Source organism: Sturnira hondurensis, unplaced genomic scaffold (genome assembly GCF_014824575.4).
Source record: "Sturnira hondurensis isolate 20B ecotype Veracruz unplaced genomic scaffold, ASM1482457v3 Scaffold0021666, whole genome shotgun sequence".
Lineage (NCBI taxonomy): Eukaryota > Metazoa > Chordata > Mammalia > Chiroptera > Phyllostomidae > Sturnira > Sturnira hondurensis.
In genome coordinates, this window is record NW_028094297.1 from 257745 (window position 1) to 275432 (window position 17688).

At 35.7% G+C, this 17688-nt stretch overlaps 1 protein-coding gene and 1 pseudogene across 2 annotated transcripts in view; one reads left to right on the plus strand and one right to left on the minus strand.

Moving 5' to 3' along the window:
• LOC118978259 (UDP-glucuronosyltransferase 2B31-like) overlaps positions 1 to 17688 on the plus strand; it is a 421339-nt pseudogene that overhangs the window by 141637 nt on the left and 262014 nt on the right.
• The window catches only part of UGT2A1 (UDP glucuronosyltransferase family 2 member A1 complex locus), a 62302-nt gene that overhangs the window by 4341 nt on the left and 40273 nt on the right, over positions 1 to 17688 (minus strand). The window contains exons 1-5 of one of the 2 annotated variants that reach the window (XM_037033627.1): positions 14035 to 14806; positions 6875 to 7023; positions 3720 to 3851; positions 978 to 1065; positions 112 to 331 (exon numbers count right to left, since the gene is read on the minus strand). In XM_037033627.1, the coding sequence (XP_036889522.1) occupies positions 112 to 331; positions 978 to 1065; positions 3720 to 3851; positions 6875 to 7023; positions 14035 to 14758 (1313 nt within the window). In that variant the 5' untranslated portion in view covers positions 14759 to 14806. Of the gene's footprint in view, positions 1 to 111; positions 332 to 977; positions 1066 to 3719; positions 3852 to 6874; positions 7024 to 14034; positions 14807 to 17688 lie in introns of those variants that run through there. The other variant, XM_037033628.1, reaches the window with a different exon arrangement.

The following is a 17688-nucleotide window of genomic DNA, read 5'->3' on the forward strand; positions in this document are numbered from 1 at the left end:
TATGTTTGTTACTAGGGGGAATAGCAATTACAAATACATGAAACATTGGGCATCCTTGAATGTGATGGATAACATAATCAATGGCAAGCCTTTCAAAGCAGTAGTACTTACGAAGGATCATTAATGACTGTTCTTAAGGCATTGAGCAAATCTGCACTTGTCATTGTGTTTATGTTCACTTCCACAGCAGCTCCTTTGGCCTTCATGTGAGCAATGTTATCATACTGATCAGCAAACATGGGAACTCCCACCATGGGAACACCATGATAAATAGCTTCATAGATTCCATTTGTTCCACCATGAGTGATAAAGGCTTTGGTTTTGGGATGACCTAATTTGAGGGTTGAGTGAGAAACAAATGGGGATTTAATTATATGTTAAAAGAATTTCAGAGAGAGGTGGTGAAAAGCTACAGAATAAATCAATGAAGAAGGTGGTATTTCCTATAGAAGCTGGACATAGAGGTTATTGCTACGTCAGAAAACTGTGATCTTAGGGTATGGTGGAATTAACGCCCTTGGCATTGTCTGGAAAGACTTTACTGAGAAGATGTTTTCTGAGCTGAGACTGAAATTTACAAAGTGATGAGAGGCTTAACTGAAGATGCACCTTTGTCAGTCAAAGGAGCAGGAATCTATAAATGGCCAATTCCTCAATTACATCTGCTTTAAAATTGGCAGTAAATTTTTAAATGATTAAATGTTGTCCTGGCTGGGTATCTCACTTGGTTAAAGTGTTTTCCTGATATGCCAAGGTTGTGGATTTGATCCCTGGTCAGGAAACATACAAGAATAAACTAATGAATGCATACATAAATGGAACTACAAATCAATATCTATCTGTCTCTCTTCTTCTCTCTTTCTGAAAAGTAAATAAATAAATAACATTTAAATAATTAAATGTTGATTAAATTTAATTGCTATCAGTTATTTAACTTGTTCATCATCCAACTATACAGCTATTCCTCTCAATCTTACCAAGAAGATCATTCTGGGGCATCCAATCATAGAGTCGGGTATTGGCTCCTAGTGTGGCTGGTATATCTCCTTTGTATCTCCATAAAACCTGTAAAAAGAGTGCTTTAAATTTGCAAGTAAAAACACACAACTGAGGAATTTTAGTGCTATGGAGTTATTTAAAAATCATGCAGCCTATTCTACATGATATTTGGGAGGAATGTACAAAAGGGGTAGGCGGAAAACATTGAGAGATACAGTAGGGCATTGACATCTACCTTTTTTGAAAGGGCTTGTACTAATAATTTACTCAGTATACTATTATCACTTAAAATAATGTTTATCACTTAAAAGTTTAAAAGATTGTAAGTGAAGAAACAAAATAAATGTGACTAGTTTAGTCAATCAGAATTGTGGAATACAATACACTGAAACAAATATGGATTCTGTGTAATTTTATTTGTCAGGATGCCATCTTAGCTTTAAGTTTCAAAAGTAATATTTTCCAAAAATATAATTAGCTTCAATTTCATTGTCTGGCTTTTGGATTATTAATTTCCTTCCTTCCTTCCTTCCTTCCTTCCTTCCTTCCTTCCTTCCTTCCTTCCTTCCTTCCTTCTTTCCCTTGTTCATTTTTTCCTTTCTTCTTTCTTACTTTTAATTTTGGAGGAAGGATGAAGTAGGAGGTTTACTTATATACCATTATTACATGAAGTATCTTGTTAGGATGTTAAACTTTCCTTACATAATTTTTCTTCTGGGGGACTCTGTAAAGCAAATTCCAGATTATTTACTAGCAGGAGGCACACTCTTAACGGAAAAGTTTGTTAACAATCTAAATACCCGTCAGTAAATGAGTGGATCAAAAAACTATAGTCCATTTACACAATGGAATGCTATGCAGCAGAAAGAAAGAGAGAGTTCTTACCCCTCATAACAGCATGGATGGATCTGGAGAACACTATGCTAAGTGAAATATGCCAGGCAGTGAAAGACAAATACCATGTGATCTCACCTATAATTAGAACCTAGTCAACAAAACAAACAAGCAAGCAAAATATAACCAGAGACATTAAAATAAAGAACAAACTGACAGTAATGAGAGGGGAAGTGGGAGAGGATAACAGAGGAGGAGGGAGGAAGGTTCATCAAGGAACATATATGACACATGGACAAAGCTAAAGGGGGATAGAATCAATAGTGGGAGGTGGGGATTGGCGAAGTGGGGGGAGTGTAGGTAGGAAAATAGTGACGACTGTATGTGAGCAACAATAAAAAAAGAGAAAATTTTAATATACTTAAAAAACAAACAGAAAAGTTTGTTAGAAATAAAATTAAATGTTTTTAGAAATAAAAATCCAAAGATTTAACTGACCTAATTAGTACGCAGACTATCACAAAGATTTTTTTTTTTAACTAACATACAAATGTATAGTATCCTCAGATGTTTCATGAATAGGAGCTGTTAAAAATAATATAAATGAGCCACTTCAAAATGGAGTCAGAGCTGCTATTTCAGAGCAATTGTCTTGCCTGTCTTCTTCTTTAAACATTTTGAAGCTTTAAACCGGGCAAAATAGCATTTAGACTATCCTGAGAGCAGCATTGTATTCCAAATAACTATTTTCAGAGTTAGCATAAAAGCAGACTTTCCTACTAAACTGAAAATTAAAGGCATTTTTTAGAATTAGCACAACCATATATAGCTAAATAATCACTTACCTTGTTTATAACTATAGAAATTTCTTTCTTGGTGTATTAACATCAACAGACATTTCTTCCTTTTTTTTAATGTAATTATTCCCCTTTCCTTTTCATAAATACTCTTTGCCTTCACTTCCTAAGCAGAACACTATATGGGTTTCTGTCTGAAAAATTTTTTTTCTCTCAAACATTTGTTACCTCTCACCTTGGCCTTTAATTGTTACTTCTCACCTTGGCCTTTAATTTTTTTAGGTTAATAGAATATAAATATAAATAGTAGAAGTCTAGAATTGTAATGCCAACAAAATTAAAGTTAATTAAATATTATAAATTTAAAAATATAGATTATTTGACAATAATATGAGGATTTTGTACTGTAGAAAATCAATTTAGAAAGATAGGCTTCTACTTCTAAACCAACTATATTTTGATCGAGTCCTAATAAAACCTAGAGATACAAAGTATATTCTTGAGTATGATTCCTCTTTACCCACCCTCTTTCTTTTCCTAGAACTTGAATTTAACACACTTGAGAACTTCTAGGAGTAGTAATTGCAGGTAGAAAGATTTCCAATAGTGAGAAGTTATTTGGATCTTAACATTTTTATTTCAATTTTCTTGAAAATAACTTTATAAAAAGATGAATTTCTGCCCTGGTTGGGTGACTCAGTTAGCTAGAGCATTGTCCTAATATGCCAAATTTGCAGGTTCAATCACCAGTCAGGACACATGCGAGAATCAACCAGTGAGTGAATAAATAAATGGGACAAGGAACTGATTTCTTTCTCTCTCTCCTCCCTCTCTTCCCCATTTCTCTAAAATCAATAAACACATTTTATAAAGTTCTCTTTTTATAGTGTTACAGAGGCTCAGTATACAAATTATCAAATGTGCCCAAATACAACATATTAATGTTTTAAGAAATTTTTACTTAAAGGTGGTGCTAGTTGTGCTCAACGTATAAAGAGTGTCAACTTTCATCTGGAAAGAGTACTGTTGACCACACTCTCTCTGCAATTGGCAAAGTGGCTGCTCACTTGGATGGTATGTTGCACTGACCTTCTGTGGAATCTGAGCCAGGGCTGAGGCAATGAGACTGGCTTTTTCTTCTGTGAGGTTTTTGACCATTGAACCCAGAGTAAACACCACAATACCATGTTCACCTGAACTTTGAACAAATTCTTCCATTTCCTGCAGAGATAAATTTGTCTTTATTATATAAGTACAGGATTACAGTGTAGTTTTTCATCTACTTTTCTAAATAATTGGGGTCAAGAGAAGTGTGAGAGACATTGTTAGACTGGTTCTGTGTTCTACTACATACCATCTAGATCTTTAAGAGAAAATATGTTTCTGCAAACTATGGCTAAAATATTTAATAAGAGATTATAAGTAAAGGCATGGAATCAAACCATTGTACCAAATGAATAGATAATAAAAGGCAGAACTTTCTGTGGTAAATGGAACTGTTTCTCCTGAGGTTTCTGAGTTTTGCTGTGTATGATGCACACCCACTTTTTTGTGCTCATCATACATGGAATTATTATACCCATGGTATGTAACCGTTATACTTATGTATAATGCACACCCTTATTTTTCACTGAAAATTTTGGTAAAAAAATGTTTATTATGCATGGCAAAATATGGTAATTATATAAACCAAAAGAATTGTTTCCACTCTCATAAAAATGTTCCTTGAAGAAAAGATCCTCTCCAAAAAAGATTTAGAACTAGGCTTTAATTTTTGTTTTAGTATTCTAGTTTACAGCTAATAAATTATTAATGAATTAACCTAACTTGTTAGGTATTTAGAATATATTATTCTCATATTTATTCTTTCCTTGATTTATAGGGCTATAAAGATTTAATTTTTAAAATGGGATATTTAGTAATATGTATAAAGGGTGACAACACAAACTTATGCTATACTTATGAAAACATGTATGAGACAGTGATTCTCTTTTCATGCAAGTGTGATACTAACTGCATGCCCTTAATTTGAGTCAGCATGGAAGTAAAATACAACTTCTTTCACAAAATAAAAATTCTCTTGTATATTGCTTACAGTTGGGCAGGTTGAGCACTGTGAAGTCTGGGATTGGAGTCTTTTACATCAGAATCTACAGGCATGTCACCCTCTACATATGTCCCATGCATTCTCTTTGTGACTATTCATGGTTCCCCTGAAATCCCTGATGTTTCTTAATGTACAGCTAGTAAAATTAGTAAGGAAAAGAAGATTCCATAAATGTAGACTACTGTTTTTAGCTTAGTTACTATTAGGAGATTATCTCTGAAGTCCCAGGATTTAGTAGTTTTGTCATTTTGATTCATCTCCCTAAACTGATGATTGAATAAAAAAAATAAAGCACACACACACACACACACACCCTTTAAGGCTTATATACCTACTTGTTTAATTTGGATTTTTGATTTGATTGCCTCTCATAGTTTTTTTTTTTACCTTGTTAGTTCTTTTAATTTAATTATTTTCCAGGTATAGTTTTCTGTCTTTTACTCCCATCCCAGCCCACTCCACCCCATGCTCCCCACCTCCTTTCCCTATCCACCCCCTTAGTTGTTGTCCATGTGTCCTTTATACTAGTTCATGTAAATCATAGTTTTTTTATTCTGTGTATTCAGTGACTGGCACAATTATCTCATCAGATAAGTCATGATTGGTATTTATGTTGCTCAAAGGTCTATATTAATAATAAGGTGTGAAATGGAATAATCCTTCTCTTTTGTAATAAAGCAAGTCTGAGTTGTTTTGTGAAATTGTGAAAAACAAGCGTGTCAAGATATTATGTAGTGAGCCACAGAATATATCACTTGTCTCTATCTTCATTTAGATATTAGTTTGTTATCTCCTGTAATAACATGCAGTAGAGTTTGCCTAAAGCTGTATTTGGCTGGTAAGAAAACCACACTCAGCCCTGGCCAGTGTGGCTCAGTTGGTTGGAGCTTTGTCCCATATACCAAAGGTCATGGGTTTAATTTCCTGTCCAGGCACATACCCAGGTTGTGAGTTCAATCCCCAGCTGGGGAATCTCGAGAAGACAACCAATTGATGTTGCTCTCAAACATCAGTGTCTCTCTCTCACCCTCTCTTTCTCCCCCTTCTTCTCTCTCTAAAAGCAGTGAAACAATTTACTTGGGTGAGGATTAAAAAAAAGAAGGAAAACTATATTCAAAGTCCTGAAATGAAATTTTAAACTTAAATATGTATGTGACTTGAAGCAGAAATCAAGAACTCTACTGGGAACACCATTTAACCTTCCACCTTCTACAGAGATTATGTTATTTACCTAAAAGCCAAGCTAATGAGTATTTACTCACTTTCTCTTAATTTGGTTAAATACAATGTCATTATGATTACCTATTAGTCTCTTTTACTTTTCAGTATAGCTTTCTTCCAATACTTTTGACAGTCCACATTTATCCTTTTTTAAATTTGGAATGTGTCACAAAATTTTCTTTTTTTAGTAACCCCCACCCCTGACATCATGGTCATAGAGAACCCATTCAATATTTGGGTCTCTCAGTTCTATCACTTCTACTTCATCTTGATGACTCCTCATCTATTTCTAATGCTCTCTGCTGGGACAGAAATATTTATTACCTACACAATTTCTAGACATTTCTATCTAAAAATTCCTTTGGATCTTTAAAATTAATTTGAAATTTAATTCATAATTGTGATCTCAAAAACTTTCCATTATTTCTTACTTCAGTAAAAGTTGCTGCTGTGCAAGAAGCCATATCTGATTCTGTGTCTTCTGACAAGATTTACTTATACTGACCAAACCCTGTGAATCTACCAAACAGTTCTCAGGAAAGCCTCTTTATTACTCAAATAACCATGGCAAGTGTTCCTATTCATAATTCCACCATGCTGATTACAATGACCATAACAGTTTCCTCAGAGACACTTAAGGCTTTAGTTTCCTATCCCTTCAACCTCATACCCACACAGCAGACATGCTCATATTTTTAACATGCTTATATCACTTCATTCTTCAGCTTAAACATGAAAGTCAAGCCTACACAAGGAATACCACTCATAAGAGACCCCTATGACTTGGAAAATTGATTTGGAGCAACAGCCTGAAGATGCATAGTAGTATGTCTCTGTTGTTTAGGCTCTAAACTGTTAGAGGGAAATCAGAATTTTTATCAGAGGTACAAAAAACCCTCCAGCATAATAGACCTACCTTAGGCAATGGTTTGGCAGGTTTACAATGCAGTCCTCCTACAAACTCAAAATTAGGTAAGTATGGACGAGGAAATTCAAAATCCCAATATGTCCTCATTAGCCAAATTTCTGCTTTCCCCATAGTCTCACATAATGTAGTAGGTTTTCCTAAAGAAAATAAAGTTGGGTGGATATTATTAGCACATGTTTGTTAAGAAAATAAAGGTACAACTAATTTTCTGATGTGCTATTAAGGAAAAATAAATCTAGTTTCTCTAGATTAGTTATATGTCTAGATATTTAAGAAAAGAGAAATTAGAAGTAATAGTTAAGGGAAGGAGGCAGGGAGGGAGAGGGAGAGAGAGAGAGGGAGATAAATTTTGGGTAGTAAAGAAACAATAATATATAAAATAATGCATTCAATAACATAAATTTTATAAAATCAAATCATGAATAGAAATAAATTCATAAAAATAAAATCAATTAAAAATTTAACCCACAACTCCAAGTACTGATAAATTTAATACTCATTGTTTCTCTCCAATTAAATGGTAGTAATAGAATAGCCCCGTCATATTAGCTCCAAATAACCTCTCAATGGTTTTCTAAATTCCTGTTCAGGAAAGTGTTTCTAACTTTCAGCTTGTCATACTTTCTCATTCACACATATTGTTGAAGAATCCCATCAGTATCAGCTTACCTAATCTTCCTGAGTCAAATCCAGTTATTTCAACTGATTTCCTATTTTTTCAGCAATTATTCAGCAATTTCCTGAATAATTTCTACCTAGTACAATCCATTTGCAATGTGAAGTACACATTACACATCACCAATATGACATACTTATCTAAAATAAGTGTTACCTTTATATGATGTTTTTTGAAAGGGACACATTTTAAGTATTAATTTTAGATTTGTGGAGATGGAGTATTTGCATTTACACACAGAGAGCATGTTTTTCATTGAAGTAAAAAAAAAACTCAGATGATGTTCCTTCTTTCTTGAGGATTCTAATGGGAATTGGTTATCTTATATACCTGAGGTTAGATAGCCCTTTTTAGGCATTACTTTGCAGTGTTTAAATATGTGTCTGAGGTTATATAGTCAAACATCTTAATTTGGTAATAAAGAAACATTTCACAAAGACACTCAGCTTGAAATTGCTCAAGACTAGATGAGAACACGACCTCACAGATTCCATGCCAAAATATTTATGTCCTGTAGATGTCTTGTTCCATTTGTGTGACATCGTCTTTGATTACCAACTCATGGGTGAAATTATTATGCATAATCTGTAGACCTCATTTTAAGAAAGTTATAGCTTAAAGTATTCAGTAAAATCTACATTTGCAGCAGTGATCCACAGTATAAAATATAAAGCCAATCAAAAGTGAAGAGAATAGCCCTGGCTGGTGTAGCTCAGTGGATCGAGCGCGGGCCTGCGAGCCAGAGAATCGCAGTTCGATTCCCAGTCAGGGCACATGCCTGGGTTGCAGGCTGGTTCCCTGCAGGCCAACTCCCAGCAGGGGATGTACGAAAGGCAACCATAAATTGATGTTTCTCTCCTTCCCCTCTAAAGATAAAAAAAAAAGTGAAGAGAATAAAATTGAGCAAAAGTATGCAGAAGTTCATAAATAATTTCAAAAGACATTTTTGTTACTGGAGAAATCCTGGTTCTTCTTGCCAACACAGTAAAGAATTAAAGATCAGTAAGCCTGTTGGTGTGCACCCAGCTTCTTAGTGTTAAGTTCTAATGGAAAAACAACAAAAGCAAGTGTGGCAAGAGCAGGGGTGGGAAAATCAGGGTGGCCAGAATCTGAGTGGTCAGCACTCAGGTGGCCTTAGGTCTCCTGGCCAGAGGCCAAGTGGCCAGGGCACCCCTCTCCTCTATGTGGCAAAAAGAGCCAAGAGAAGAGAGGAGACCGTACCTTTGGTTCGAAGGACTTACATAGTTGACTGGGTTGGGGGTGAAGAAGTTATATACTGATTGACAGGTAAAGGTGGTGCCAGCTTCCCCAAGGGAGATATGACTACCCAAACAGAAGTGTGTGGGGGTCTGTTAGCTCAAATCCTTATCTTGCTCCAGACTCTATTTGTTCATTTTGTATACATGACAGGAAGCAGACAGTTAACCAACATTGTTTTAGGGGATTTCCTTCGGGCACTACAAGCCCTCTTACCTTCTAGGCCTTGGAATGAGTAGACAGTCTCAAGGTTATCCTTTTCCCAGCTAGTGGGGATGATACACATAGACTTTCAAGGGCTCCCTCTCTACCCTCCACACCCTGATAGTTTTGCTTATGTTGTTTGGAATGCCTGTCAGCCTTATCCAACCAGGCTCAGGCCTACTGGACAGACATGCCTTCCTTTGCTTTTAGCTTCCTTAAGTTCTTTGTTAGATTGCAACGATAAGGGCCCTGCCTTTATTTCCCCTGTGGCCTCTCATTCCTAGCTGCTACCTAAGTGCTGAAAGGTGTTGCTTGACCAGCAACAGCAGTGAGGTCTCAGAGCTCTTCCTGTGCTACCTCCTGCAACATTTTAAATGTCATCCTGAACAATTATGAAACAAAAATATGAAATGAACATTCACCACCAATCTTTTCCCCATAATTATATTACACAAAATGAGTTATGAATACGAGAGAGTGATGTAAATAATATATAATTAATAAGTAGGCTGTTACATTGAGTTAGCATGTTGATATTGTTATTGTTTCAATGTATTATTTTAATCCTACATGCGAGTCTACTGAAATGCCTTTTAAGTTTAAAGAATTCTTAGAGATAACCTCAATTTATGGCAAAATGCCTTCATGTAGTTGAGATATACAGGTGAGAATATCAGTGGGAGATAACTACCGATTTCTCAAAGGTAAGTCATGTTTGCTGTGTTGATATTGAGAGACAGTGTTTCTAGACTCTCTGAGTTATTCGTTTCTTTCCAAAGATACAAAAGAAATGTAACTGGTACAATTTCTATTTTTTTTAATTAATGCTTTATAATATATTTATCTTTATTATACATAAATAAATTTATGTTTTAAAACACTTTTTAGGAAAGTCAAGATATTTTTCACATATCCTTGTTTTGGTAATTATGCATGAAGTTGCCATAACCATACATGTGCAAGTTTTTATGTGAACATGTTTTCAAGTCCTGTGGGTAAATACGAGGTAGCATGATACTATATATAGTGAGAGCATGCTTTCTTTTGTATGAAACCTCCAGTCTTCTAAAGTGGCCATGCTATTTTCATTTGCACTCATGAAAAATGAGGGTTTTTGCTCTGTAACTAGCATTGGGTGTTGTCTGTGTTCCCCATTGTGGTCATTCTCATGTGTAGAGGTATCTTAATGTTTAAGTTTGCATTTCATTCATGAAAAATGTTATAGAGCATTTTTATATGCTTATTTATTTGCCAACTATATAGTTTCTTTGGTAAGGTGTCTGTTAATGTTTTTGGCCCATTTTTAAATCAGATTTTACACTTTCTTATTATTGAGTTTCAATGCTTTTAAAAATATTTTGGATAGCAGCCCTTTATCAAACATGTTTTTTGCAAATATTATCTCCTAGTTTGTGTCTCATCATTTAATTTTCTTGACATTGTCTTTTGCAAGACAGAATATTTAAATTTTAACGAAATCTAACTTATCCATCATGTCTTTCATGGATTGTACTTTTGGTGTTGTACATAAAGCCCTTACCATGCACAAGGTCATCTAAGTTTCCTGCTGTGTTACCTTCTAGGAGTTTTATAGTTTTGAATTTAACATTTATATGGCTAATCCATTTTTAGTTAAATTTTATGACATTTAAAATGGTTTTGTGTATATATTTTTTTCATGTGGATATTCACTTATTCCAGTATTACTGTACTTTTGAAAAGACTATCTTCATTTATTGTATTGACTTTGGGTTTTTGACAAAGATCATTGATTATCTCATGTAAGTCTCTATTTCATAGCGGGCATAGCAAGAAGGTAGTCATCTATAAGTCAGGGACACAGGCCTGAAGAGAAATGTGCCTTAACTACACCTTGGTCTTGTACTATTAGTTTCAAGAACTGTGAGAAAATAAATCTCTTATATTTATACCACCTAGTCTATAGTATTTAGCTATGGCAGCTCTAGTAAACTAATATAAGCAGGAGCTAAATTAGTTAATATTCTTAATACTTAGTGTGATCTTTTCTTTATAAATTCATGTTCCTTAATGGTTCTCAAAAATGTTTTTTTTAAATATAGTTTATTGATTATACCATTACAGTTGTTCTATTCCCCCCTTCATTCCCCTCCACCCGCACACTCCCTCCCCCACTCTTCTCCCCCCTTAGTTTATAACCATGTGTCTCAACTTCTTTAGATTCTATATTTCCCCCACTATTCTCGCCCTCCCCCCATCTATTTTCTACCTACCATCTATGCTATTTTCTGTGCCTTCTTCCCCCTTCTCCTCCTCCCACCCCCCTGTTTCTAACCCTCCATGTGTTCTTCATTTCTATGGTTCCACTCCTGATCTAGCTGTCCTCTTGGTTTGCTTTTGTTTTAGGTGTGGTTGTTAATTCCTGTGAGTTTGCTGTCCTTTCACTGTTGATATTTTTCATCATCTCTTTCTTATATAAGTCCCTTTAGCATTTCATATAATAAGGGCTTGTTGATGATGAACTCCTTGAACTTGACCTTATCTGAGAAGCACTTTATCTGTCCTTCCATTCTAAATGAAAGTTTTGCTGGATAAAGCAATCTTGGCTGTAGGTCTTTGGATTTCATGACTTGGAATACTTCTTTCCAGCCCCTTCTTGCCTGTAAGGTCTCTTTTGAGAAATCCGCTGACAGTCTGATGGGTACTCCTTTGTAGGTGACTGTCCCCTTATCCCTTGCTGCTTCTAGGATTCTCTCCTTCATTTTAGTCTTGGCTAATGTAATTATGATGTGCCTTGGTGTGTTCCTTCTTGGGTCCAACTTCTTTGGGACTCTCTGAGCTTCCTGGATTTCCTGGAAGTCTATTTCCTTTGCCAGACTGGGGAAGTTCTCCTTTATTATTTGTTCAAATATGTTTTCTACTGGTGGCTGTTTCTTTTCCCCTTCTGGTACCCCTATAATTCGGATGTTGGAACGTTTAAAGATGTCCTGGAGGTTCCTAAGCCTCTCCTCATTTTTTTGAATTCTTGTTTCTTTACTATTTTCTGGTTGGATGTTTCGTTCTTCCTTCTGGTCCACTCCCTTGATTTGAGTCCCATTTTCCTTTCCATCGCTATTGGTTTCCTGGACATGTCCCTTCATTTCAATTAGTTTAGCCTTCATATGTTCCTCTAATTTGTGACTAAGTTCCTCTAATTTGTGACTGTACTCTACCAATTCTGTGAGCATCCTGATAAATAGTGTTTTAAATTGGGCTTCTGAGAGGCTGGCAATCTGTTGGTCACTTAGAGTTATTGGCTCTGGGACTTTGAGTTCTTGCACCATCTTTTGGGCTTTTCTTGCCTGTTAAGTAGCAGGAATGGAGCCCTAGGTTTTCACCAGAGCAGGGCAACTCAGTCGCTGGGTTGTGACGTTGTATGTGGGGGCGGGGTCAGAGAGGGACAATGGCTTCCCTCCAGTGCCCACCTCCGTGACCCCCACCAGCACCGCAGCCACCACCGTCACCAGGGCCACACACCCCACTCCACTGCACTCGAGTGTGCCACCGCTGTCAGCCCTCCACCACTGGGTTCTCCCCCTGGGGCCTGTGTGGTCCGTCTCACTGCGCACGAATGTGCGACCTTGGTCAGTCTGCCCCACACCCGGACTAGGTCCGGGCTGCCTGCACTCCTAGGTCTGTCCTTCCCGACCCTGCTCTGCTGCTGGCTCTGCCTCTCTTACTGTCCCCGTTGAATGGTCCGTAGCTGTCAGACTTCCGTATAATTCGGTTTTCTGGTCTCTGGGTGTGTCTTAGTTCTCCAAAACTTTTGTTGTATCCAAACTTGGTTGTGGGAGAAGGCACAGTGTTTCCACCTATGCCTCCATCTTGGCGGAAGTTCAAAAATGGTTAAAGTGAGCCCTGGCTGATGTAGCTCAGTGAATTGAGCCAGGGCCTTCGAACCAGAGGATCCTGGTTCGATTCCCAGTTAGGGCACATACCTGGGTTGCAGGCCAGTTCCCAGCAGGGACACACGAGAGGCAACCATACATTAATATTTCTCTCCCTCTCTCCTTCCCTTCCCCTCTAAAGATAAGTAAATAAAATTTTTAAAAAGTGGTTGAAGTGGAAGCCAACCTCAGTTGATAGAACTAGATGAAAATATTACATGTGAAAATTGCAAAGCAAAGCTGTCTTTATTTAAAAGATCAAGCAATTAAAATATATAGAGTATATGTGATTAGTGAAGTAAAAAATGCTATCTTTCAAACTATAATGTCTTTTAGAGTTTTAATTATTTTATTCAGATTCCTGTACAATACTCCTGCAAGATATATAAAGCATTCTAGGAAACTTTTCATTATGACTAGCTATTACAAAATAGTTTGAGTAGAACTTACTGAAGTTAAATCATAAATTTATGAGAGACACCAGAATAACAGTTATTCTGGTCCAACAAGAGAATGATATAAATTTTGAAAATAATAATCTATAATTCTCAAAATGTGTGCATCAAAGTTCAGAGTAAAATACATTCCAAACTTAATCCTAGAGTTAATACAGATCAAGCTTTAGTTTAGTTAATACAGTCAAGCAAAGTGAAATCATTTTACTATTAAGCAACAAACATTATGCTCTTTTTATAGGTAAGAAGTCAAACCTCCTCTACTATAAACTCTGTGTACAATATTTATTTGTGATATCATACATCTGACAAAAATACTTTTTCCATTAGATTGACATTTACTAGTATGTTTTATATATTTTTTGTTTTGATAACAATCTATTAAATATCAAAGTATCTTGCAAAATGATTAGATGACTATAATGAAAAAGTAACCACGATAAGATGTTTCCTGCTTCCCCTGGCCCTTAATATTGATAACAGTTTGCTGCTATACATGATAGACTTTTAACTAGTTTTAATTCAAGTTAAAATTTAATTTCCAGTTAAAACTGAAATAGTTTCAAAATACAGTTACTTCATTTTCCTAGTTTTCTTAAATGTCCTAAGTTTCTTTTAATAACTACTTTAGAATGAAAAGCAACTGCTTACCTAATACTTCACTGTAAAATTGGTCCCAAAGCTGAACATCATGTGGGTGGAGCCAGAAGTCAAATAAAATGGAAAACATTAAGTTTTCCACCCTTTCTAGAAAAGTCATTCTGTCTGGTAGTGCCCCCATGATAACAGGCACATAGGAAGGTGGAGCTGGCAGTTTTCCACAGTACTTCTCCACAGTGCCACCTATAAAGAACCTCACTGTGTACACAAAACGGACTTCCAGCAACTCAGCAATCAGCTCTCCACAAGGAATCACAGGATCTATAACCATTACATCGTAGTTGGTTTCCCGGAGTTTCTTCATGATTGACTGGTTGTAGACTATAGCCTCACACAGAAATTTTATATTTCCACTCTCTTGAAGAACAAATTCTTGCAATTTCATTGCTGCCTGCAAGCGTGACAATTTTGGTATGACGTTAGTAGCCAAATCTAAAAAGTCATTTAATGAATTTGCAGCAGCCTCTTCATCATGCGGTATAGGTATCACCTCAAAGTTCAGCGTGGAAGGCTTGTTGTAGTCAATGATGATAGAGTTTGGAGAAACCAACACAGTTACCTCATGTCCCCTTTCCGTGAGTTTCTCCAGAATAATCTTTAGATTGAGCCAGTGGCTCATGTCACAGGGCCACACCAGGACCTTCCCACAGAATCCACAGCCAGTGCAGCAGAGCTGCATCAGCAAAAGTGCTGAAATCCACTTCTCAGACACCATGACAGAGTTCTTTCACACACTGCTCTGCGGAGGTTGAGTATTTGCTGGGCACAGAGGTGAAGTGGCAGTTTAGATGTAAGGTTAAAAATTAATTTCCCTTGTTACTGACACAGGCAGAGAACTTTGTCAGTGGTCACTCACTGGGCACAGTGCTGCATGATACTTGTTCAGGAGGAGATATGAAATATTATTTAAACATTTTGTAGGAAATATTTGCAGCATTCTGGAATTTGTCTTAAATATGTTAAAAGAAAAATATTTTTATTTGACAATTTTTAAATACAATAGAGTAACTCATTTAGTAGGTTCAGTAAATAATATGGTATATCCTATGGAACAAGGTGATTGATAATTTGGGGAAAGAGTAGGTTTTGTCATAAAACTGGTTATATGTTAGCATTGCTAGTATGTTAGCTTTGCTAGTATGTCATCATTACGTAATGACAAAAGGACTGTACTAAATATTATACAGAAGTATAGTGTTTCAGGGCAGCAGAAGACACTGCTACTCCAAAGTAAAGACAATTAGACAAAGGTTGAGGTTGGAGGAGGCATTTCAGCTGAGCCCAGACACGAAGGTGAGGCAGAGGGTTTTGAAGGTGAAAAGAAGAAAAGGAGAAAAAGAATGACTGTGTGGAAATCAGGTGCATTGAAGTACACAGCTTTCAGTTCAGTTTATATAGAGTGGAGGTTTACACAGTATGGAAAATACATTGATTAAAAGTACATTATAGAGAACCTTGAGTGATGTACTTTGGGTTCAGTTTTGACCCCCATAAAATGACTACTACTCAAATTTTCAAATCAAGTTCAGAATATAATCATATGTATTTTTTATAATATAATTCTAACATCTAAATAGAAGTTGAGTAGTAGAGAAAAATGTCTAAGGCGTGAAAAATTTATATAAATAAAGCCTCTTCAAAATGGAGTTGGAGCCACCATCCGAGAGGAAAGGCCTTGCACATCTTGCCCCTTGAATTCTTTGGAATGCTTGAACTGAACAAAAAAAAATCTTTGGACTAAGCCAAACATAGTTGTATAGACAACAGTTTACAAAACTAACAGGAAGCAGATGTCCTGACATTGAGAACTGATAACTGTGAACATTTGTTTAAGTAAGTGTTTATTATTTTGTGGGGTTTTTAAATTTTATAAATTGAACTTATTGAGGTTATATTAGTTAACAAAATTATATAGGTTTTATGATGTACAATATACATCATCTGTACATTGTATTGTGTGTTCTCTACCCAAGTCACGTCTCCTTCCATCACCATTTATTCCCCCTCTACTCTCTTCTACCTCCCCCACCTACTTTTCCTTCTGGCATTCACTATACTGTTGTCTGTGTTTATGAGGTTTTGGGGTTTTTTTGTGCTTAATCCTTAACCTTTTTCAACCAGCCTGCCAAGCCTCTTACCCTCTGACAGCTGCAGTTTGTTCTCTGTGTCTATTAATCTGATTCTTATTGTTTGTTAATTTTGTTAATTAGAGTCCACATATAAGTGAAATCATATGATACTTGTCTTTCTCTTACTGATTTATTTCACTGAGCACTGGATCCAGTTTGCTAATATTTTGTTGAGGAATTTAGCATTTCTGTTCAGCAGGAATATTGTCCTATAATTGTTCTTTTTTGTATTGTGTTTCTCTGGTTTTGTAATTAGAATAATACTGGCCTCTTAAAATGAGCTTGGAAGTCTTCCCTCCTCTTGAACATTTTGGAATAGTTTGAGGGTAGGTGTTACTTTTATGGATGTTTGGTAAAATTCAACTTGTGAAGCCATCTGTTCGATGGCTTTTGTTTGTCAGGAGTTTTTGATTAGTGCTTAAATTTCATGAGTTTTAATCTTTCTATTCATATTTTTTATTCTTGACTCAGTTTTGGAAGATTTATATTTGTAGGAATTTATCTATTTCATCCAGATTGTCCTATTTGCTGGCTTATAATTGTTTATAATGTTTTCTTATAATCATTTGTATTTCTTTGGTGTATTTCTGACTTTATTTATTTGGGTTCTCTCTCTTTTTTTCTTCATGAGTCTATCTTGCTTATTGTTTCAAAGGATTAGCTTTTGGTTTCATTAGTTTTTTTGTTTTTAAACTTTATTTCTGCTCTGATCTTTATTATTTCTTTTATTTAATTTGGACTTTGTTGTTCTCATTCTAATTCTTTAATTGTAAAGTTAGATTTTTTTAAACATTGGTTAATTCTTTTTTTGAAATATTTTATTTATTTACTTTTAGAGAGGCGGAAGGAAAGAAGAAAGAGGGAAGAGAAAGATCAATGTGTGGCTGCCTCTTGTGCACCCCCTACTGGGGACCTGGCCTACAACCCACGCATGGGCCCTGACTAGGAACCAGGGATCTTTTGGTTTGAAGGCCTGCATTCAATCCATTCAGCTACACCAGCCAGGGCTAAAGTTAGATTTTTTTTGAGATTTTTTTTTTTTTTGAGCTAAGCCAGTGATGCTATAAATTTCCCTCTTAGGACTCTTTTGCTGTGTCCCCTAGATTTTGGGTTATTGTGTTTTCATCTTCATTTGTTTCAAGATATCTTTTGATTTCTTTTTTTGATATCATTCTCAAGCTATTAATTGATTAGTAGCATGTTGTTTAGCCTCGATGTTTTTGTGTGTTTTTTAGTTTTTTTCTTGTAATTCATTTTTAGTGCCATGCCATTATTGGAGAAAATGCTTAATAAATGTGATTTTAATGTTTTTAAATTTATTAAGGCTCGTTTTAGGTTCTATTATATGAGCTATCCTTGAAAATGTTCCATGTGCAGTTGAAAAAATGTATAATCTACGGCTTTTGGGTAAAATGCTCTGAAGATATCAGTTAAACCATCTCATCTATTATGTCACTTAAGACCATTGCTTTTGTTAATTTTATGCTTGGAAGATCAATCTATTGATGTCAATAGG